The 15,683-nt window shown below is 45.8% G+C and overlaps 1 protein-coding gene across 1 annotated transcript in view; it reads left to right on the forward strand.

Annotated features, from left to right (window-relative positions):
• Positions 1–15,683, forward strand: part of LOC118317076 (ERC protein 2-like) — a 140,329-nt gene that overhangs the window by 60,538 nt on the left and 64,108 nt on the right. The window contains exons 14-16 of the mRNA XM_047331126.1: positions 3,634–3,727; positions 7,592–7,744; positions 11,591–11,751. Coding sequence (XP_047187082.1) covers positions 3,634–3,727; positions 7,592–7,744; positions 11,591–11,751 — 408 coding nt within the window. The remainder of the gene's footprint in view (positions 1–3,633; positions 3,728–7,591; positions 7,745–11,590; positions 11,752–15,683) is intronic.

Here is a 15,683-nt window from a genome sequence, read left to right on the forward strand (position 1 = left end):
TAAATGCTGTTAAATTCTGTGTGTATTGAATATCTTATGTGTCCAAAGACTTTCAAATGGCCATTTTGTAATTGTCAACTTCCTGTTTTATTGTTCAACCGTAGGTATTTGCACCTGCACTTTAACATGTTTCTCACATTGAAAGAAACCATTTCTTCCTTTTTAACCTCCCTTCAGTTTAAACCTGTCCCGCCCCTAACCTGCAGTACACACAGGCCTGCTCATAAAGTGAAACAGTTCTTTAATCGCGATAAGACGTGTCCGAAGCACCATAAAGCATCGACATTAATAAACAAAGGTGTTCTGTTTGGATCCCTCACCACTGCACCTGGACAAGCGCCTCAGACAATATTTCAGACTCCCAGCGTTGACCCAAATGCCTCATGCTACACCCTCCCAGTTCCTCCATCTCCCTCCTCGCTCTCCTTCCCTGTTCCTCTTTTTGTACTTCAGAGAAAATGTATTTCACTCAGATCGTATCTGCCTGATATTCCATTGTAGTGCAACCCAGAGTGGTTCTGCCCTGGTGTGTCCCTGTCTGCTTCAAATCAGAGGATTTGGTTCCACTCTGCTGTTTATTAAAAGAGAAGAGGAGGAGACAGAGTAAGAATTAAGAGTTATGAAGGGGGAGATACAAATCTGGATATTTTTTTCTTCTTCTTTAAAGGTTATTACTCCTTTTAACCTCTATTTACCCAGAAAAGTCAACCGAGAATACATGCTCTTTTCCAGCAACACCCTACTTTATATTCACAGTTTCCCACATTCAGGTCCGAGAGCGGCCCAGTGAGACCGCAGCTTCCTGCTGTTGGCCTCTCTGCAGGTCCACTGGAGCCATTCGGTTGCTATTGGTGTCTGGCTCAAGAGCACATCAGCAGAAGTCCTCAAGGGAGGTCAGAAGATCATTCCCTTTCATTTTCATCATTTTATTTCCCTCAGTGCTGTCCTGTAGATGTGAGTTGTAAGTGACAACAAAATGAGAAAAAAGAATGGTAAAGGGATAATGGAAAAAAGAGAGCAAGTAAGCAAGGGATACAAAAACGATAGGAATATGTATAGAGTTATGAAGGGTAGAAGAAAAATAATAACCGAGAGAGTGTGCTTTGACAGCCAGAAATAAAGCGGAGCTGCTTTTGTTGGAAGGCAGAAGTGTCGAGTGCTCCAGGTCGAAGAAGTGAGAGGAAATTGTGAAAAATGACTTGAAATGACTGGACTCGTGCACACCGCCCTCTATCTCTCACCTCATCTCTCTAAGAAGTGTAACTGCCATAAAATGCTATTTTTTCCCCCCATGAATTTGACTCAGTTCAGTAATGAACAAATCACAGCTCTCCGTCATTTTCCACTCGCATGCGGCCCGGCCCGTCCCGTCCACTCCCCCTTCACTCTCCATGTGCCTTCACATTGGTGAAACACACTCATTTAGATCTTGCACTGTGGGGTTGATGGGGGTATATCAAAGAAGACCAGCGTGTCTGCTGGTTTTTACACCTGTGCCAGTAGCCGCTGTGTGCGATAGCCGATATGCCCTCATGGCAAGGTTGTTCTCCATGGACATGCATCTGAGCTTATGAAAACACACACACACACACACACACACAGACATCAAAGATCAAGAGAATATACAAATTCCTCTCCGCCCCCCCCCGCCCCCGCCGCCGCCTCCTCACTGTGTAAATATGTGTGCACATGTACACATGTGTGAACATATGCTCCGTTCATAGCAGGCTTGACTGGTAATCTTTATTTACGCGAGCGCTTTTCAAAACGCACTCGTAAAAATGATAAAAACTCATAAAATCAACAGCAGAGTCATTATATAAAAAAAGAAAAGAAATACAGATACAAGCCAGAGACATGGAACGACAAGCCTAATAAACTGTATGTGTAGTTTTTTTTTGGGGGGGGAGTAATATCAGATATAAATATTGATATAAATGTGGAGCACTGTCTTCTCTTATTATACATTGTGTGGGGCACGTTCAGTGTGTTTTAGATTAATTCATCCTCATGTTGGGTATATTTCATATTGATCGCACACCAGCATCACTCAGCTGACACATGCACGCACACACACACACACACACACACACACACACACACACACACACACAGACACACACACAGACACACACACAGACACACACACACACCATTCTAAGGGCTGTGACAGCAAATATTTGCCCATATGTGGGGGCAGCTTGTCGGTTTTGCCCAGAATAAACACACCAGTGTGGATATGGAATAATAATGTGGCGCGTTTTAGCAGCTGCTCGGTCAAAGCCTGTTTACAGTGTTGGAGGGTTCTCTTAAGCACTAATTTGTCACTGTCAGCTTTCTCGCACTTTTTTGTGCTTTTTTTTTTTTTTTTTTTTTTTTTTTAAAGGAAAAAAAAAAGTGTGAAGACCAAACTGGGAGATGGGAGTGTGTGTTGTTTCTATTTTGAGTGTGTTTGTGAGAGGATATAGGTTGAAGTGCAGCTGTGTTTGTGCCTTACGGTGAACGGGTTTTGTGGATTCATACGTGATGAATTGAGCGTATGTGTGTTCAGACGTATATATGCGTATGTAGGTGTTTTCAGACACGGAGTCCAGAAAATGTCCGGGAAATTGGGTCCGGACATTTTTTCCGGAGTTCGCAGTTATTTGAAGAACGCAGCACAGAGATTGCCCCGGTCACGTGCGGGAAAATTTCACATGAAATTTTTGGTACATTTTACAAGGTGGCAAATAAAAATTTCAGAAAATGCCCAGAGCAACATTTGTCTGGACTTCAGTGCATGTCTGAAAGCAGCTTGTGTGTGTGTGCGTGCGTGTGCATATGTGCCATAGTTCTCTGGCTAGGTAAGTTGGTAAATGACAAGGAGCAGGTCTCAGTGTGGAGGTAAATACACAGCCATCCTGGCTGGTTGATACATGGTTTGGCTCTGTAATAAGCACCTCAGTAATGCACAACACTGACAGCAGATTTATTACATCGCGTGTGTCTATAGACTTTATGTACCAATTTATGTTTTTTAAAAACACTCGCCCTTTGTTTGTGCGTGTGTGTGTGTGTTCATACATTGCTGTATGTTCAGAATAAGCCACATGCTCTAATGGATGTACAGAATTGGAAAAGTGGTTATGGTTTCCTGTTTGTGCACGTTTTGTTCCCGTCTCCTTATCTGTCTACTTACTTCTTGCACATTTCTAATTATGCATGTGCATTTGCGTGCGTGCTTGTGCCTGCATCTCCTGTCTGCGTGTGTTTGTGTGTTTTGTCGTTGAAAGATTTACACAGCAGTGTCTCACATCAGTCATCAGTCAAGTCTTGTCTTGTCCCGTGTCTGCCGTGTTACTGAGACTAGACACATGCACTCTGTTGCTCTGTCATTTACCTGTATGATGCAATGTGCAGGCCTTGTTTTACCCCTGAAAAAAATAAATAAAAACAGTGTAATTTTTTTATATTTTTACATACCATGTATATTTTTAGAAACCAATACTATATTGACTATTTTTTTTAAGTAATTTACAGCAAAAGAGGGGTAATTGTATATCGTGTAAAACTTGTGTGTGCACACAAACAGATACGCACCGTCATCATATCGCGTGAGAATGATCCTCTTCATCCGTCTTTCTCTATGTGAAGGCAAATCAAGTCGCCGAACGTCCAGAAGCAGATGGTTGCGGGTGAGATGAGGAAAGAGGCTCTGACTGATGGACATCCGCACTCTTTGTCACAGGTTTGAATATGTGTGTGTGTGTGTGTGTGTGTGTGTAACGCAAACATTAGTTTTACACCACCTTATCATCATGGAGTGTTCAGATTGGCTCATACTATTTGCTCCTGCCCTCTTTTCTCCAATTTCCTTATTCTCACCCTCCTTCTGGGAGTCAGTCCTCGGAGAGTGTTACCTTTACCCCTTTCTTCTATATAACTTCTCTTTCACTGTCTGTATACCTGTAAATTCTGTTGTCCGGTACCGAGAGAGCACTGGTCCAGTCGTCCGTGCCTCCCGTCCCCCCTCCCTCGGTGCATCTGAGGGGCTGTCCTAAGTGGAAGAGACAGGCATTTAGTCCAGCAGAAAATCAGCTCCACGCGCAGCGGCATAATGACTCAGAGGGGAATAGCGCACGGCTGCATCTAGTCATTCAGGAGAGAGAATCTTAAAAGTGCCTTTTCTAATATCATTTCTAATGTTGTATACCTGCTTAGGTGTCAACATGAGTGTCAACGGTTGGCTCAAATGTGTGCGCCTACTTGTGTACTGCACTGCAAAGCTATGCTTGTAGGTGTTAATATGCACCGTGCAGCCACGCCAGGTTTTTCCCCACCGGACCAATGAAGTCGAGCACACCTCGCTGTACCTCCCTGGCAAATGGAGTCAGAGTCCCTCTCGCAGTCTGTTTTTGGTGGAGCTATTTTGTTATTTCTGTGTGTGCTGGCAGGCAACATCCAACATCCTATTTCCTCCTCTAAACCGTGTGCGAGAGCAGTACACATTAATATTGCTACAACCTGGAAGGAGGCACGGAGCGAGCGCCAGAAAAGAAATAAAAGTGGTACAGGGACAAGTGCAAGGGAGTTGTGGGATAGATTTCGGGGGGGAGATAGATGACGCCCACAAAAAAGAAAACGGAACAAAACGGAAAGTTTCAGAGTTGGTGGGCCAGGGAAAACACTGGTGTTGCACAGGCAGGAAAACAAGCTCAAGTTCGAGCATATTGTCATTCATCCATTTCAGAGGCTGACTCATATTGGATCTTTGAGCGTAACACTGACATCAATATTCAAAAGTTTAATCTGTTAGCCTCTTTTTATATTTGCTTCCTGCAAGGCTCTTTGGTGTCGGTGGGTTGAACCCAGTACTTTGGTTTATACTGAAATATGTCAACATGCGAAAGCAGTTCATCTCGGAATAGGGGAAATATTGTACAGTGTGACAATTTAAAAGTAAAACTACGCGAGATGCATTGCGACAATGCATGCCTGCTCACTCTCTGTCAGTATCTGTTTGCTCAGCGTTCAGGTTGCTCTGTTGCCTCCACCCGTTGTTCGCTTTCCGTCTCCGTTTATCTGCGGGTCCATCAGGAACACAGCACGCTCCGAGGGTAAACACAAACAAACAGGGCCTCCCCCCCCCCCCCCCCCCCCCCCGATCCATCCAGGAGAGTTTATGTGGGATGGAGAGATAGCATCTCTCTGCTCCATCGTCTCCATCGCGCCACGCTGCACTTCACAAACACAGAGAAAACACACATCGGAAATGTTCACTTCAAGCCTTCAAACAGGCCCTTTATTCCTCTTTTATCTGTAATGGAGAGGCATCAGTGACACTCAGTACTTTGTTTAGGGACACATGGTTTACAGAACCTTTTTTTTTTTTTTTAAACTGGGGACTGTTAAAGATTTCGGGATTTTCTCTCGATCTGCACGAGCTTGTTCCCACAGTCTGTAAACTTGACTGACTGAGTGTGAAACTTCTGTTCCTGCACATATATGTTGGTTTTTTTTTTTAAATTATGAAATAGGAACATAGAGGTTGATGCTACACACACACCTTTTTTGACAGAGACAGATGTCTGAGTCTGCCTCGGATCAGGCCATGTGGGTGAGTGGTTTGTGTGGGCCTGTATGCGTGAAGCTGTGGAATCGGAGGTGCACAGCTGCTGGAAATGTGCATTCTCTCACTCTCTGCTCGTTTATTTTAGTGATTATAATCCCTCCATCAAACCAAAAAGGCCCAGACTCCATAATGATGCTTCCCAAGGGCGTCAGGTGATGATTGGCGCTGCAGACGCAATTATCTTTCCATTTCTGCCTGCTCCCTGTATCTCCAATCTCGCTTTCCCTTTTTTCCATTCTTCAATTTCAGCCAGCAATATTCTCTTGTTACTAATAAAACCCAACACGGAGATCTGCGCACACACACACACACACACACACACACACACACACACACACACACACACACAGAGGAAGAAACAGCTTTCTGGTTAGGTTTCACTTGGGGGTCCAGCAGTGGCAGTCTCATCTCAATGGGGTGTGTTTGTGTGTGTGTGTGTGTGTGTGTGTGTGTGTGGGTGTGTGTGTGTGTGTGAGTGTGTGTGTGTGTGTGTGAGTGTGTGTGCGCATTAATGCATGTGTGCGTGGGTTTCTGTCTGTGGGGCGGGGTCAGACCGGTACTTGTTGCTTCTGGTGCATCGAATTACCGCCCGTCTGTCACATCCAATTACGGCATGGGACTGCTGACGCACACAGACATCCTCTGTGTGTGTGTGTGTGTGTGTGTGTGTGTGTGTGTGTGTGTGTGTGTGTGTGTGTGTGTGTGTGTGTGTGTGTGTGTGTGTGTGTGTGTGTGTGTGTGTGTGTGTGTGTGTGTGTGTGTGTGTGTGTGTGTGTGTGTGTGTGTGTGTGTGTGTGCAGGTGTTTGTCGCTCACCTCCAGCTGTGTTGTGCTGACGGGACTTGCCGCAAGTATCCGCCTGTGATTTGGCCGGCTCTGCGCTTTTTTTCATCTATCGCTCCTATTTTAGTCACTATCACAGAATTAGTCAGTTGATAAGCCCATTTTTTAGTTATTAATAGATATAAGATTATATCTTTTTTTCTCATTCATCCTCTATAGAAATGTCTTGATACCACTTTTTCTATTTACCACAAATTTGTGCCGATGGTAACCATAAAAGAAATTCTCTCTTCTTTGATATTCATCACATGCAGTTCATGAGCCGTCCGCGTGCATCGTGCGTGTTCCCGGCACCGCCTCGCTAAAAATGATTTTCATGTGAAATTATTTTCACATCTCCTTCTGGAAGGTCGCACAAAGTACAACTGTTAAAGTGTTTACATGACATTTCTGGAAACTATTGTGGTGTTTTTTTGCCACTGCGGGTTTCAGTTACTGTGTGTCTGATTGATACAAGCCCAGTTTTTTCGCAATCAAAACATTAGTCTTACTGTTCTGCAACGAGGATACAGCCCAGGGTTCAACTGAACTCCTGTGAGAAAGAGCTCCCCTTGTCCGTGTGACCCCGAGGCTTCTGCGCTGCTCCTAGAAATGTGTGAACGTGTGAAATTAAAGGTGAGTCAACTCCTTTAAGAGTCAGAGAGAACATTAAAGAGAGGGGGGGGTCCGGGGGAGGGGGGGTTATTGTTTCTGTCCAGTGTTTTCTTTCACAGTTCCTTCATCCAATGTGGAGATGGATCTGTTTCCTCCCCTCACCATAGGTGTCTGAGAGGCCACACACGAACTCTACAAACTCTCCATCTCTCCATTACTTCTTTCTCTCTCTCTCTTCTGTCTTGGCTGCGTTTTTTCTTCTTTTTCTTCTTCTCTCACTGCAGTTTTTGACTTCCCTAATTATTCCCTTTAATCCTGTTTTACATGGATTTGATTCCTTTTATCAAAGGGACCATCCACATCACCATTTCGCAAATTATATTTTGCCAGCACTGTTTTATTCCACTGCAGAAACCATTTGATTTTTTACGGAGGTACTCTCAAACAAAAAACACTCTCTCCCTGGCTTTTGTTACTTTGCCTCCAACCCTCCTCCTTGTCCTCCTCCTCGAAAATTCTTGGCCCCCCCACCTACTCCCTCCAGCTTCCTCTTTTAGCTTCCCAGGATGCCATGCGGGAGACGGCGGAGCGGATCAGACAGTTGGAGATGGCACTGAGGGAGAGCATGAACACATCTGCACACAGGGAGGCTCTCTGGGCACAGGAGGAGGCCGCCCGCGTTCATGCCCAGAGAGAGGTTTAACTGATGTCGCGCAGCACTGTAGACCAGCACACACACACACACACACACACACACACACACACACACACACACACACTCTGACACACAGATAGTCACTTGCATCTACGCAGCCTGACCTGCCTTTTCAACTGAGAGCAGGTATCAGGTCACCTAAGCCTAAGGTCCACTGAGAAAGTGTAAGGGACCTAATTGCACCCCCATGTGGCCAAGCACGTAACTGTAGGCAGGCCGTGGTTAATGCGAGCTCCTTAATCACGTTTCGTCTTTACCAGCAAAAATCATTCTTTTTACTAAATGAAAAGTTGCCTTCTTCTTCTTGTATTTCATTCTTGATTCACTTTCTACAAACATGCTTTTGCTTTCGTGTTTATTTTCCCTGTCTCCGGTGAAATTTTTAAACTTAAAAAAAAAAAATGCACCGTCCTCCTTTCCGTGTCCCTCATTAAGTTTGCTCGCAAATGTGCGCATGTGTTTGACTTATTGTGAGTTTATGTGCATGCAATTAGAATTCATTAACAAAGCTCCAGACTTTGGGCGCGTAGTCGTGATGGAGCACAGGCCTCCTTTTTTTACTCTGCGTGTGCTGCTATCTGTCGGTCTTTCTGACTGCCAGCTGGCTGGTCTACATCTTTAAGTTTATGTGTGTGTGTGTGTGTGGGTGTGTGTGTGTGTGTGTGTGTGTGTGAGCGTAGGTGTGTCTGTGGTGGGAAAGAGAAACAGGGCGAGGGAGTGTGTTTCCTCCTGGTGTGAGTGTGCATTTGAATGAGAATGACCTTGCATTACTTATGCGTGCCACAAGTAATATGAGAGCAATTCGCGGTTAAAACAAGAACTAACATTTTTCAGGAAAAATGGTGGCTGTGTTGCTTCAAACACACACACGTAATGTTCCTCCTCAATCACAACCACACACAGACACACACGCAATCAAAGACAGAAGCTGATAGAGGAGAAGTTAGAAGATGAAGAGAGTGTACTTGTGGCTAAAGCAGGGAAATAAAATCAGGTCAAACTTCATTTAAAAAAAAAAAAACCAGTGAGAGGAAATAAATGCTTACTGTGTCTAGTTTCCTCCGCTTATTTACAAATTCTGAACTTTACACGCTTGGTTTCTCGTGTGCATGGATACTGTGTTCATCAAACAATATTCCAATCCACTCAGATGTCCAGGAGAAAAGTTTATTTATGTTTGTCGGACTTTTTCGCATGCACAGAAGTGGATGATTCAGCTTTGACCTCAGTTTACCCATGTGTAGCCAATCAGGGAAATCCTTTCGTAACTTGTGACACATTAACACTCATTGACCCCAAAAGTAATAGTCAGGTTACTTATGTTTCAAGGCAGTGCAGACCCAACGCAGGGAGAACATACTGAGCCAGCAGCGTGCAGTCACGCTGGCAACTGAACATGACGCGTCGAGCCAGAATGGAGTTCGCAGTCGCACTGTCGACACAGGGAAAGATGCTGCTCAGCCGCCGATGCTCACTGTTATGCGCTTGTCAACACAGTGACCCTTTGTGAGCCAGCATTACATCGCCACAGAAAGAGGCAGCGAGTCAACCTGCCATTAACGTGTAGTTTCACCGTCGTCAGTCAACTGCTTTTCCTGCCTCAGACTTTTGAGGGGGGGGGGTTGCTGGGGGACTAGGGACAGGTCCTTTTGAAACATCACCTGACCCTGGCACCATTTCAGAGCGCCCTGCCAAATTCACATTCTCTCCCCCCCCCCCCCCCACCACCCCTCTTGCCCCAGAGTAATCAGTCTCATGATGTGTAATGCGCTGAAAGTCTTCCATCAGCCTGACTCGCTGAAATGGAGCATGGGTAATGCCCTGGGTCACTTTTCTTCACACCCCAGCTCTGTAAGTCCCTCAGTCCGTCCGCCGCCTCTCTCCGTCTCTTGACCCTCGCCTGGCGTCGATCCCGCCGTCCGGCCATTTCGCCGAGCCTCTTTCTTTTCTCATCTGCCTTACATTTTCTCACCCAATTATCTCCTCACCCCGTCTCCCTTTCCTTCCTCTGCCGTTCCTGTCGCGCTCTCCCCCTCTCACCCCACGTGGCGTTTGAACTAGGCCTTTGAACCAGCAACACAGACGCAAATGGACAAGAGGGATTTGGTTTTCCCTTCCCTCTGAGCCCCCAATCAGCTTAGCAACTAAAGGGGCTTTGGGCCAGTCTTAGTGAGCCTTAGACTGGCTGGGGGGGCTTTGCCTTGAAGTTGAGCTAAATTAGCACGCACAGGCTCACCGTTAAGCTGATTAGGGCCCTAATTTCACTAAAATGCATTGTATTCCTTATTAATGATGTGATTGTGAAGTGAGGGCTCGCCTGGGTGGTGGACCTGGAAGGGGAGCTGTTGACGCATTAAGGGTAGATAGACGTACGTGTGTGTGTGTGCGTGTGTGCGTGTGTGTGTGTGTGTGTGTGTGCTTGTGTGTGTGTGTGTGTGTGTGTGTGTGTGTGACCCTTGGCTTTCAAGATGAAAAGATTGGCTTTGAATTCTGTTAAGCCCGAAAGAAGACATCAAACATTAACCGTGGTGTGATTTTGGACAGCTGGATGTCTTGACGATATTGGGAACATTAGCTGCTGGATACTTCAGAGGTCAGTTGGTGTTGGCGGCGATATGGGGTCTATTTTATTTTTGAAACAATGCCTTGATACACGTCCAGGAAATTATGACTGGAAGTTGTCACTTTCCCACCATTTCGGATTCCGTTACTCCGTGTTTGCTTTGCTCTGGCCCTTTCTTCTCTCACTCCATATGTGATATTCATGAACAGTCAGTGAGCACATTATCTGACATCTGTGAAACACACCTAGGAAACCGGCGGAGATGGAGAGTGTCCTGAAAATGTGTGAACGATTTGGCCCCTTCATAAAAGAGGCCCATTCCTTTTTTCATGTCTTACCCCATGGAGTGCTTTCCCCTAATTCTCGTTTTATTCTTTGCTTCTCCTTTACTTTCATTCCCTTTGTTTGTTTGAGATCCAACACTTTTTGGGGTCTTTTTTGATTATCTTATATCTCTGCACACTTTCTTATTTTTTTTCTGGACTCTTTCTATTGAATCACTTTATATTGATCTTTCCTTTACATAATCCAAACATGCCTGCCTGGCACAGGATCCTGTTGTGAAGTACTTGTTGTTAGACAATTAGACACTTCCTGCCCAAGGATAATGACGCCCTGAGGTCACATCCTGTCTATCAGACACTCAGGTCGGACACGCAGACCTGCATGGCCGGAGGGCGAGTTGTGCAGAGGGGAGGAGATGTCGTTGAGCGGTCGAGCATTATTCTCACCTGCCCTAAAGTAGAACCACACTTGAAAGTGAGGTGAAATAAGTGGAGAAAAGTGGACCCTTGTTTCCAGCACAAGAGTCAGTGGACTTATCATTCAACTAACCTTTGAACCGGAGTAGTTTCAAGTAGTTTGCTCCTTGTTGTCTAGCTGCCTTGTCTTCCTTCCCATGTTTAGGCAGTCGACTCACCTAATTATAGCATTCCAACACACACACACACACACACACACACACACGTTTTGAAATACACACATGTAGACCAATACAATTACACTTCAGCGTGTTCCCTTATGACCTGACTGTACCATATCCATGTGTGTGTGTGTGTGTGTGTGTGTGTGTGTGTGTGTGTGAGAGAGAGAGAGAGACTGGGCGACCATAAGTGTAAAATAGATCTTGCATGTTGACTTTTATCTAAGATTTGTATGATTTAAAACAACACTTCTCACATATGGAAACAGAGAGCCATGTGCATGAGTATGCAGGTCTGATTTCATTCAAATTTCCGCGTGTGTATATCTCTCGCCTTCCATAGCTCGAGGAGCTGATGGGCGCTTTGGAGAAGACGCGGCAGGAGCTGGATGCCACCAAACTGCGTCTGTCCTCCACTCAGCAGTCCCTGCACGAAAAGGACGGACACCTCGACAGTCTGCACCAGGAGAGACGCAAACAGCTGGAGGAGATTCTGGAGATGAAGTCAGTGTCACACCAGCCTGTTGTCTGTCAATGTGTCTGTGTATCTCGGTAACTTCAGTGATGTGAATTACTTAAGCAGCACGTGTGTAATGCAAGAGCGAGAGGTGCTGGTAACCGCAGTTATGAGACGCACAGTCAGAGAACATAAAGCACAAGTGCTCGGCGGTAGTGGCTGCACTGCCAGCACATAAAACTATATGATCAGGGTTGTTTCATGAACATTTATGGCATGATTCATTCCATGTTTTATCAGGAGCGTTTTCATCCCCCCTGCCCGACAACAGCGTGTTTGTTGCTGCAGCAGAAACCTGTGTTTCTAATGCTGCATTAGGAACATTTATCCACTCACCTGTCCACATGTGCGTCTGTGCATGGATGTTATGTAGGCATCAGCGCCGAGGTGTGTTTTGAGGCAGGATCAGCTGTTGTCTGTAGCTGCCTTGTGAATGGTTACATTTATTGAGGACAGGTGCTAGGAGGCCATAAAAAAAGTGTGTGTGTGTGTGTGTGTGTGTGTGTGTGTGTGTGACAGAGAGAGAGAGAGAGAAGGAGGAAACAAAAAAAGGACTTGCTACATTGCCATGTGCGAGTGTGTGTCGGTGGGCATAACTGAATGTGTGAGTGGAGCAACTACATGTGTGTTTGCTTTGAGCGCTCTGATTGAAGGAGCATGAAGCCACATATCTGCTTGTCATGTGCGGCAGAGAAATGCCTTTAATGTCAGCCACTCGGTGCAGTACAAAAGGGGGCGGCTGGTACACATCTATTGAAAACACAACTTCATTACGCCCCACAAGTCCCTCTGATCACACTAACTGTAAAAGAATGTGTGTATGTGTCCTACTACAGTGTGTGTATACAGTGTGTGCAGTTTGCTGGGGGGCCCAAAAGTACAGTGACCTTCCCTATGTAGCCCCCCCCCCCCCCCCCCCCCCCCCCCCACACACACACACACACACACACACTCGCACGCTTGTGATCCAAACCATCTTCCTGTCTGTTCCAATTTCCACCATCCAAACATTACCGCGGATGTGTAGCAGAGGAAATGTATTACACATGATACATACGCAATCCGTGCTTCTAGATATGTACGTGAAATTGGGAAAAACGCTCACGGACCTGACGTGCGAATGATTACGATGATAATGTCTCGCACTAGGCCCAAAATCATTATCATATAACCATTAGAAAGATGTCCTAGAAAGAAAAATCGTGTGATGGTCGGTTGACGTGATCGGCAACAAAGTGGAAGGCATTCTTTGCCTTTGTGTTTCGGGACTTTGACTGAATACAAGTCGACACTGGTAAGAGCTAATGGAAGGGGCACAGGGGGCGTGTGTGTGCGTGTGGGTGTGCGTGTGTGTGTGTGTGTGTGGGGTCTCTTGTGCATTGGACTCTGTGTGTATGAAGAGGTCGAAGGCTGGGTTTGGGGTCACTGGTGATGAGGATTAAAGGACTGTTGACTGTTGCGAGGGGCGAAGCATCGTGAGACTGACTCGCATCCGAACAAGCCACAAAGCTACGCACACAGAATGCACACACGGCCTCGCTGGAGCTCGCAAATAATCACTCACGTCTGCCGACATGCACGTACTTACACAGACTTTGGCTTTCTCCTTTTAAAGGGGTCCGTATTCCCACAGCACAGCTCTGGTCCAAGTTAGCACGGGGAAAAAAACTAAACAGGAAAGATAGGGCAGAGAAACAGTGGTAACAAGAGAGGGAGAGAGGGTGAGAGCAAGAAAAAATACGAGAGAGGTCGGAATGAGAGGGAGGTGAGGATGGAGTGGAGGGGCTATACAAACTGAAGTATTTCAAATCTTAGAAATCATGAGAGAAGTTTGATTGCGTGCCAAGTTTCTCCTTCTCGCCGTTGCTTTGTGGCATTTGTCAAGAAGACCAGCTGAAGCAAACCATGTGAGGCGCGTTCCCCAGTGAACCGCGGAGGTTTCTGTATGTTTTCTAATGTGTGTGTGTGTGTCTGTGTGTGTGTGTGTGAATGTGTGTGTGGCTAGAGGGAGAGGGAGTGAGAGAGCAGACTGTTGGCTTTTCAACACTATTAATGAAATAGACAAGAGGGGAAAAATCATTTTCAATATCCTCTTGTTACATGTTTCCTTGCTTGTATTGTTTGTGTGTGCGCGCGCGTGTGTGTGTGTGTGTGTGTGTGTGTGTGTCTTATAGAGACAGACAGGCATAGAGAGAATTTCATATTTGCCTGCCTTTTTCAGATATAGAGCTTGATGTATAAGGAGTGGTCCAGGTTCTGCTCAGTCACCTCACACAAGATTGAGTTTCCTCCATACTGTACACTATTCACACACAGACCTAAACGCACGTGCGCACGCACACACACACGCACACACACACGCACACACACACACACACACACACACACACACACACACACACACACACACACACACACACACACACACACACAGAAGGCCTCCAGAGGAGCTAGTCTTTAAACGAGTCTAGGGTCACTGGGTGTAGGTGCACAATAGAGAAATTATGTGTTTGGACATTTTGAGTAGCTAGTCATTGAGATGTTTCCATAGTCGGAATGGGATAATGCTACATGCCACAACATCGCAGTGGCTTACTGAACCTGATCCTCCTGTAGACAGTGGGAATGTAGCTGATATTATCTCTGTTTACATTTTAGTGATGGAAAATGATTATGGAGCTAAGAAAAAGGTGGCGGCAGCTTTTAAGCAGGCGCGTAAAGAGATGCAGAGTTGACAAAAGTGGAATTTTTTTTTTTTATAGGCAGAGTAAGAGAGAGCTGACAATTTGAGAGATGGAGGGGGAAATTATGCACACATTAGTGCATTCTGTAAGATGGCCGAAAGGAGAGAAAAGAAAAGGGAGAAGCTCTAGCGGAGAGCAGAGGGGAGGAAATAGAAAATGGGGAAAAAAGGATGATAGAGTGCGAGAGAGATTGATGGAGGAGGGTGATGGATGAAGGGAGGGAGGGAGAGAATGATGGAGGAAGTGGTGGAAGAAAGAACAGGGAGAAGATGAAGTAGAGCTGAGGAGGGTGGGAGGGAGCAGCGTCTGGTTAGCAGGGGAACGGTACACAACACACCATGTATCAGCAAACACGTGCGCCACATCGGACAATGAAGGAAGACTCTAATCAACCTGTTCATTTACATTTCTAATTCCTCAGTTTAACGTAAAACACAGGAGCTCCGTCAATTGCACACCCTTCCTCCTCTTACTTTGCCTTTCGGTCATGCATAGATTTGTGCCAGCTCAACAAAAATATCTATTTAAAAAAGATATTTCTCACTCCTGATTATCATGCCGTTAACTCAAAACAGAGATACATGAGCTATAACTACATGATGGAAATGAAATAAGCCCTAACCTGTAGCTGCTGAAATTCACTACTGTCCACGAAGGGTCTTCATGTATCCATTTGTTGGCTAGTTACAGTAACCCATGGCATAATGAAGCTTAGTAGCAGTAGCGACGTTATGACTTTCAAATCCCCAACGTAGACATCCTGTCTGCCCGGCGCCATCGTCATGGTTACACTGACTAAACACACAGAGAGGCCAGCTGTTCTGGCAAGGTCATGTCCCTGCTCACTGATCTCTTCAAGAGGCTTGGACACGCACACACACACACACACACACACACACACATATTCATACGCATACATCGCATGTGCAATCGCACGCACTTGCTGAAACGCATTCACGCACATCTACGGACAAACAGCACTGCGTTCACTTCAACGGATTTTTGAGATCACATTCACACATGGCAAAAGCTCACGCTTGGCCACAGACACGTATGCAAGAACTTAAAAAGCGTACGCACGCGGGTGCGCACGTCCGTGCAGCCGCACGCACACACTTACGGTGTTACAGTGCCATTGTTGTGATAGGTAATGACACAGAGGGCCGGTGCGGTGT

The sequence above is a fragment of the Scophthalmus maximus genome, chromosome 3 (genome assembly GCF_022379125.1).
Source record: "Scophthalmus maximus strain ysfricsl-2021 chromosome 3, ASM2237912v1, whole genome shotgun sequence".
In the NCBI taxonomy this organism is placed as follows: Eukaryota; Metazoa; Chordata; class Actinopteri; order Pleuronectiformes; family Scophthalmidae; genus Scophthalmus; species Scophthalmus maximus.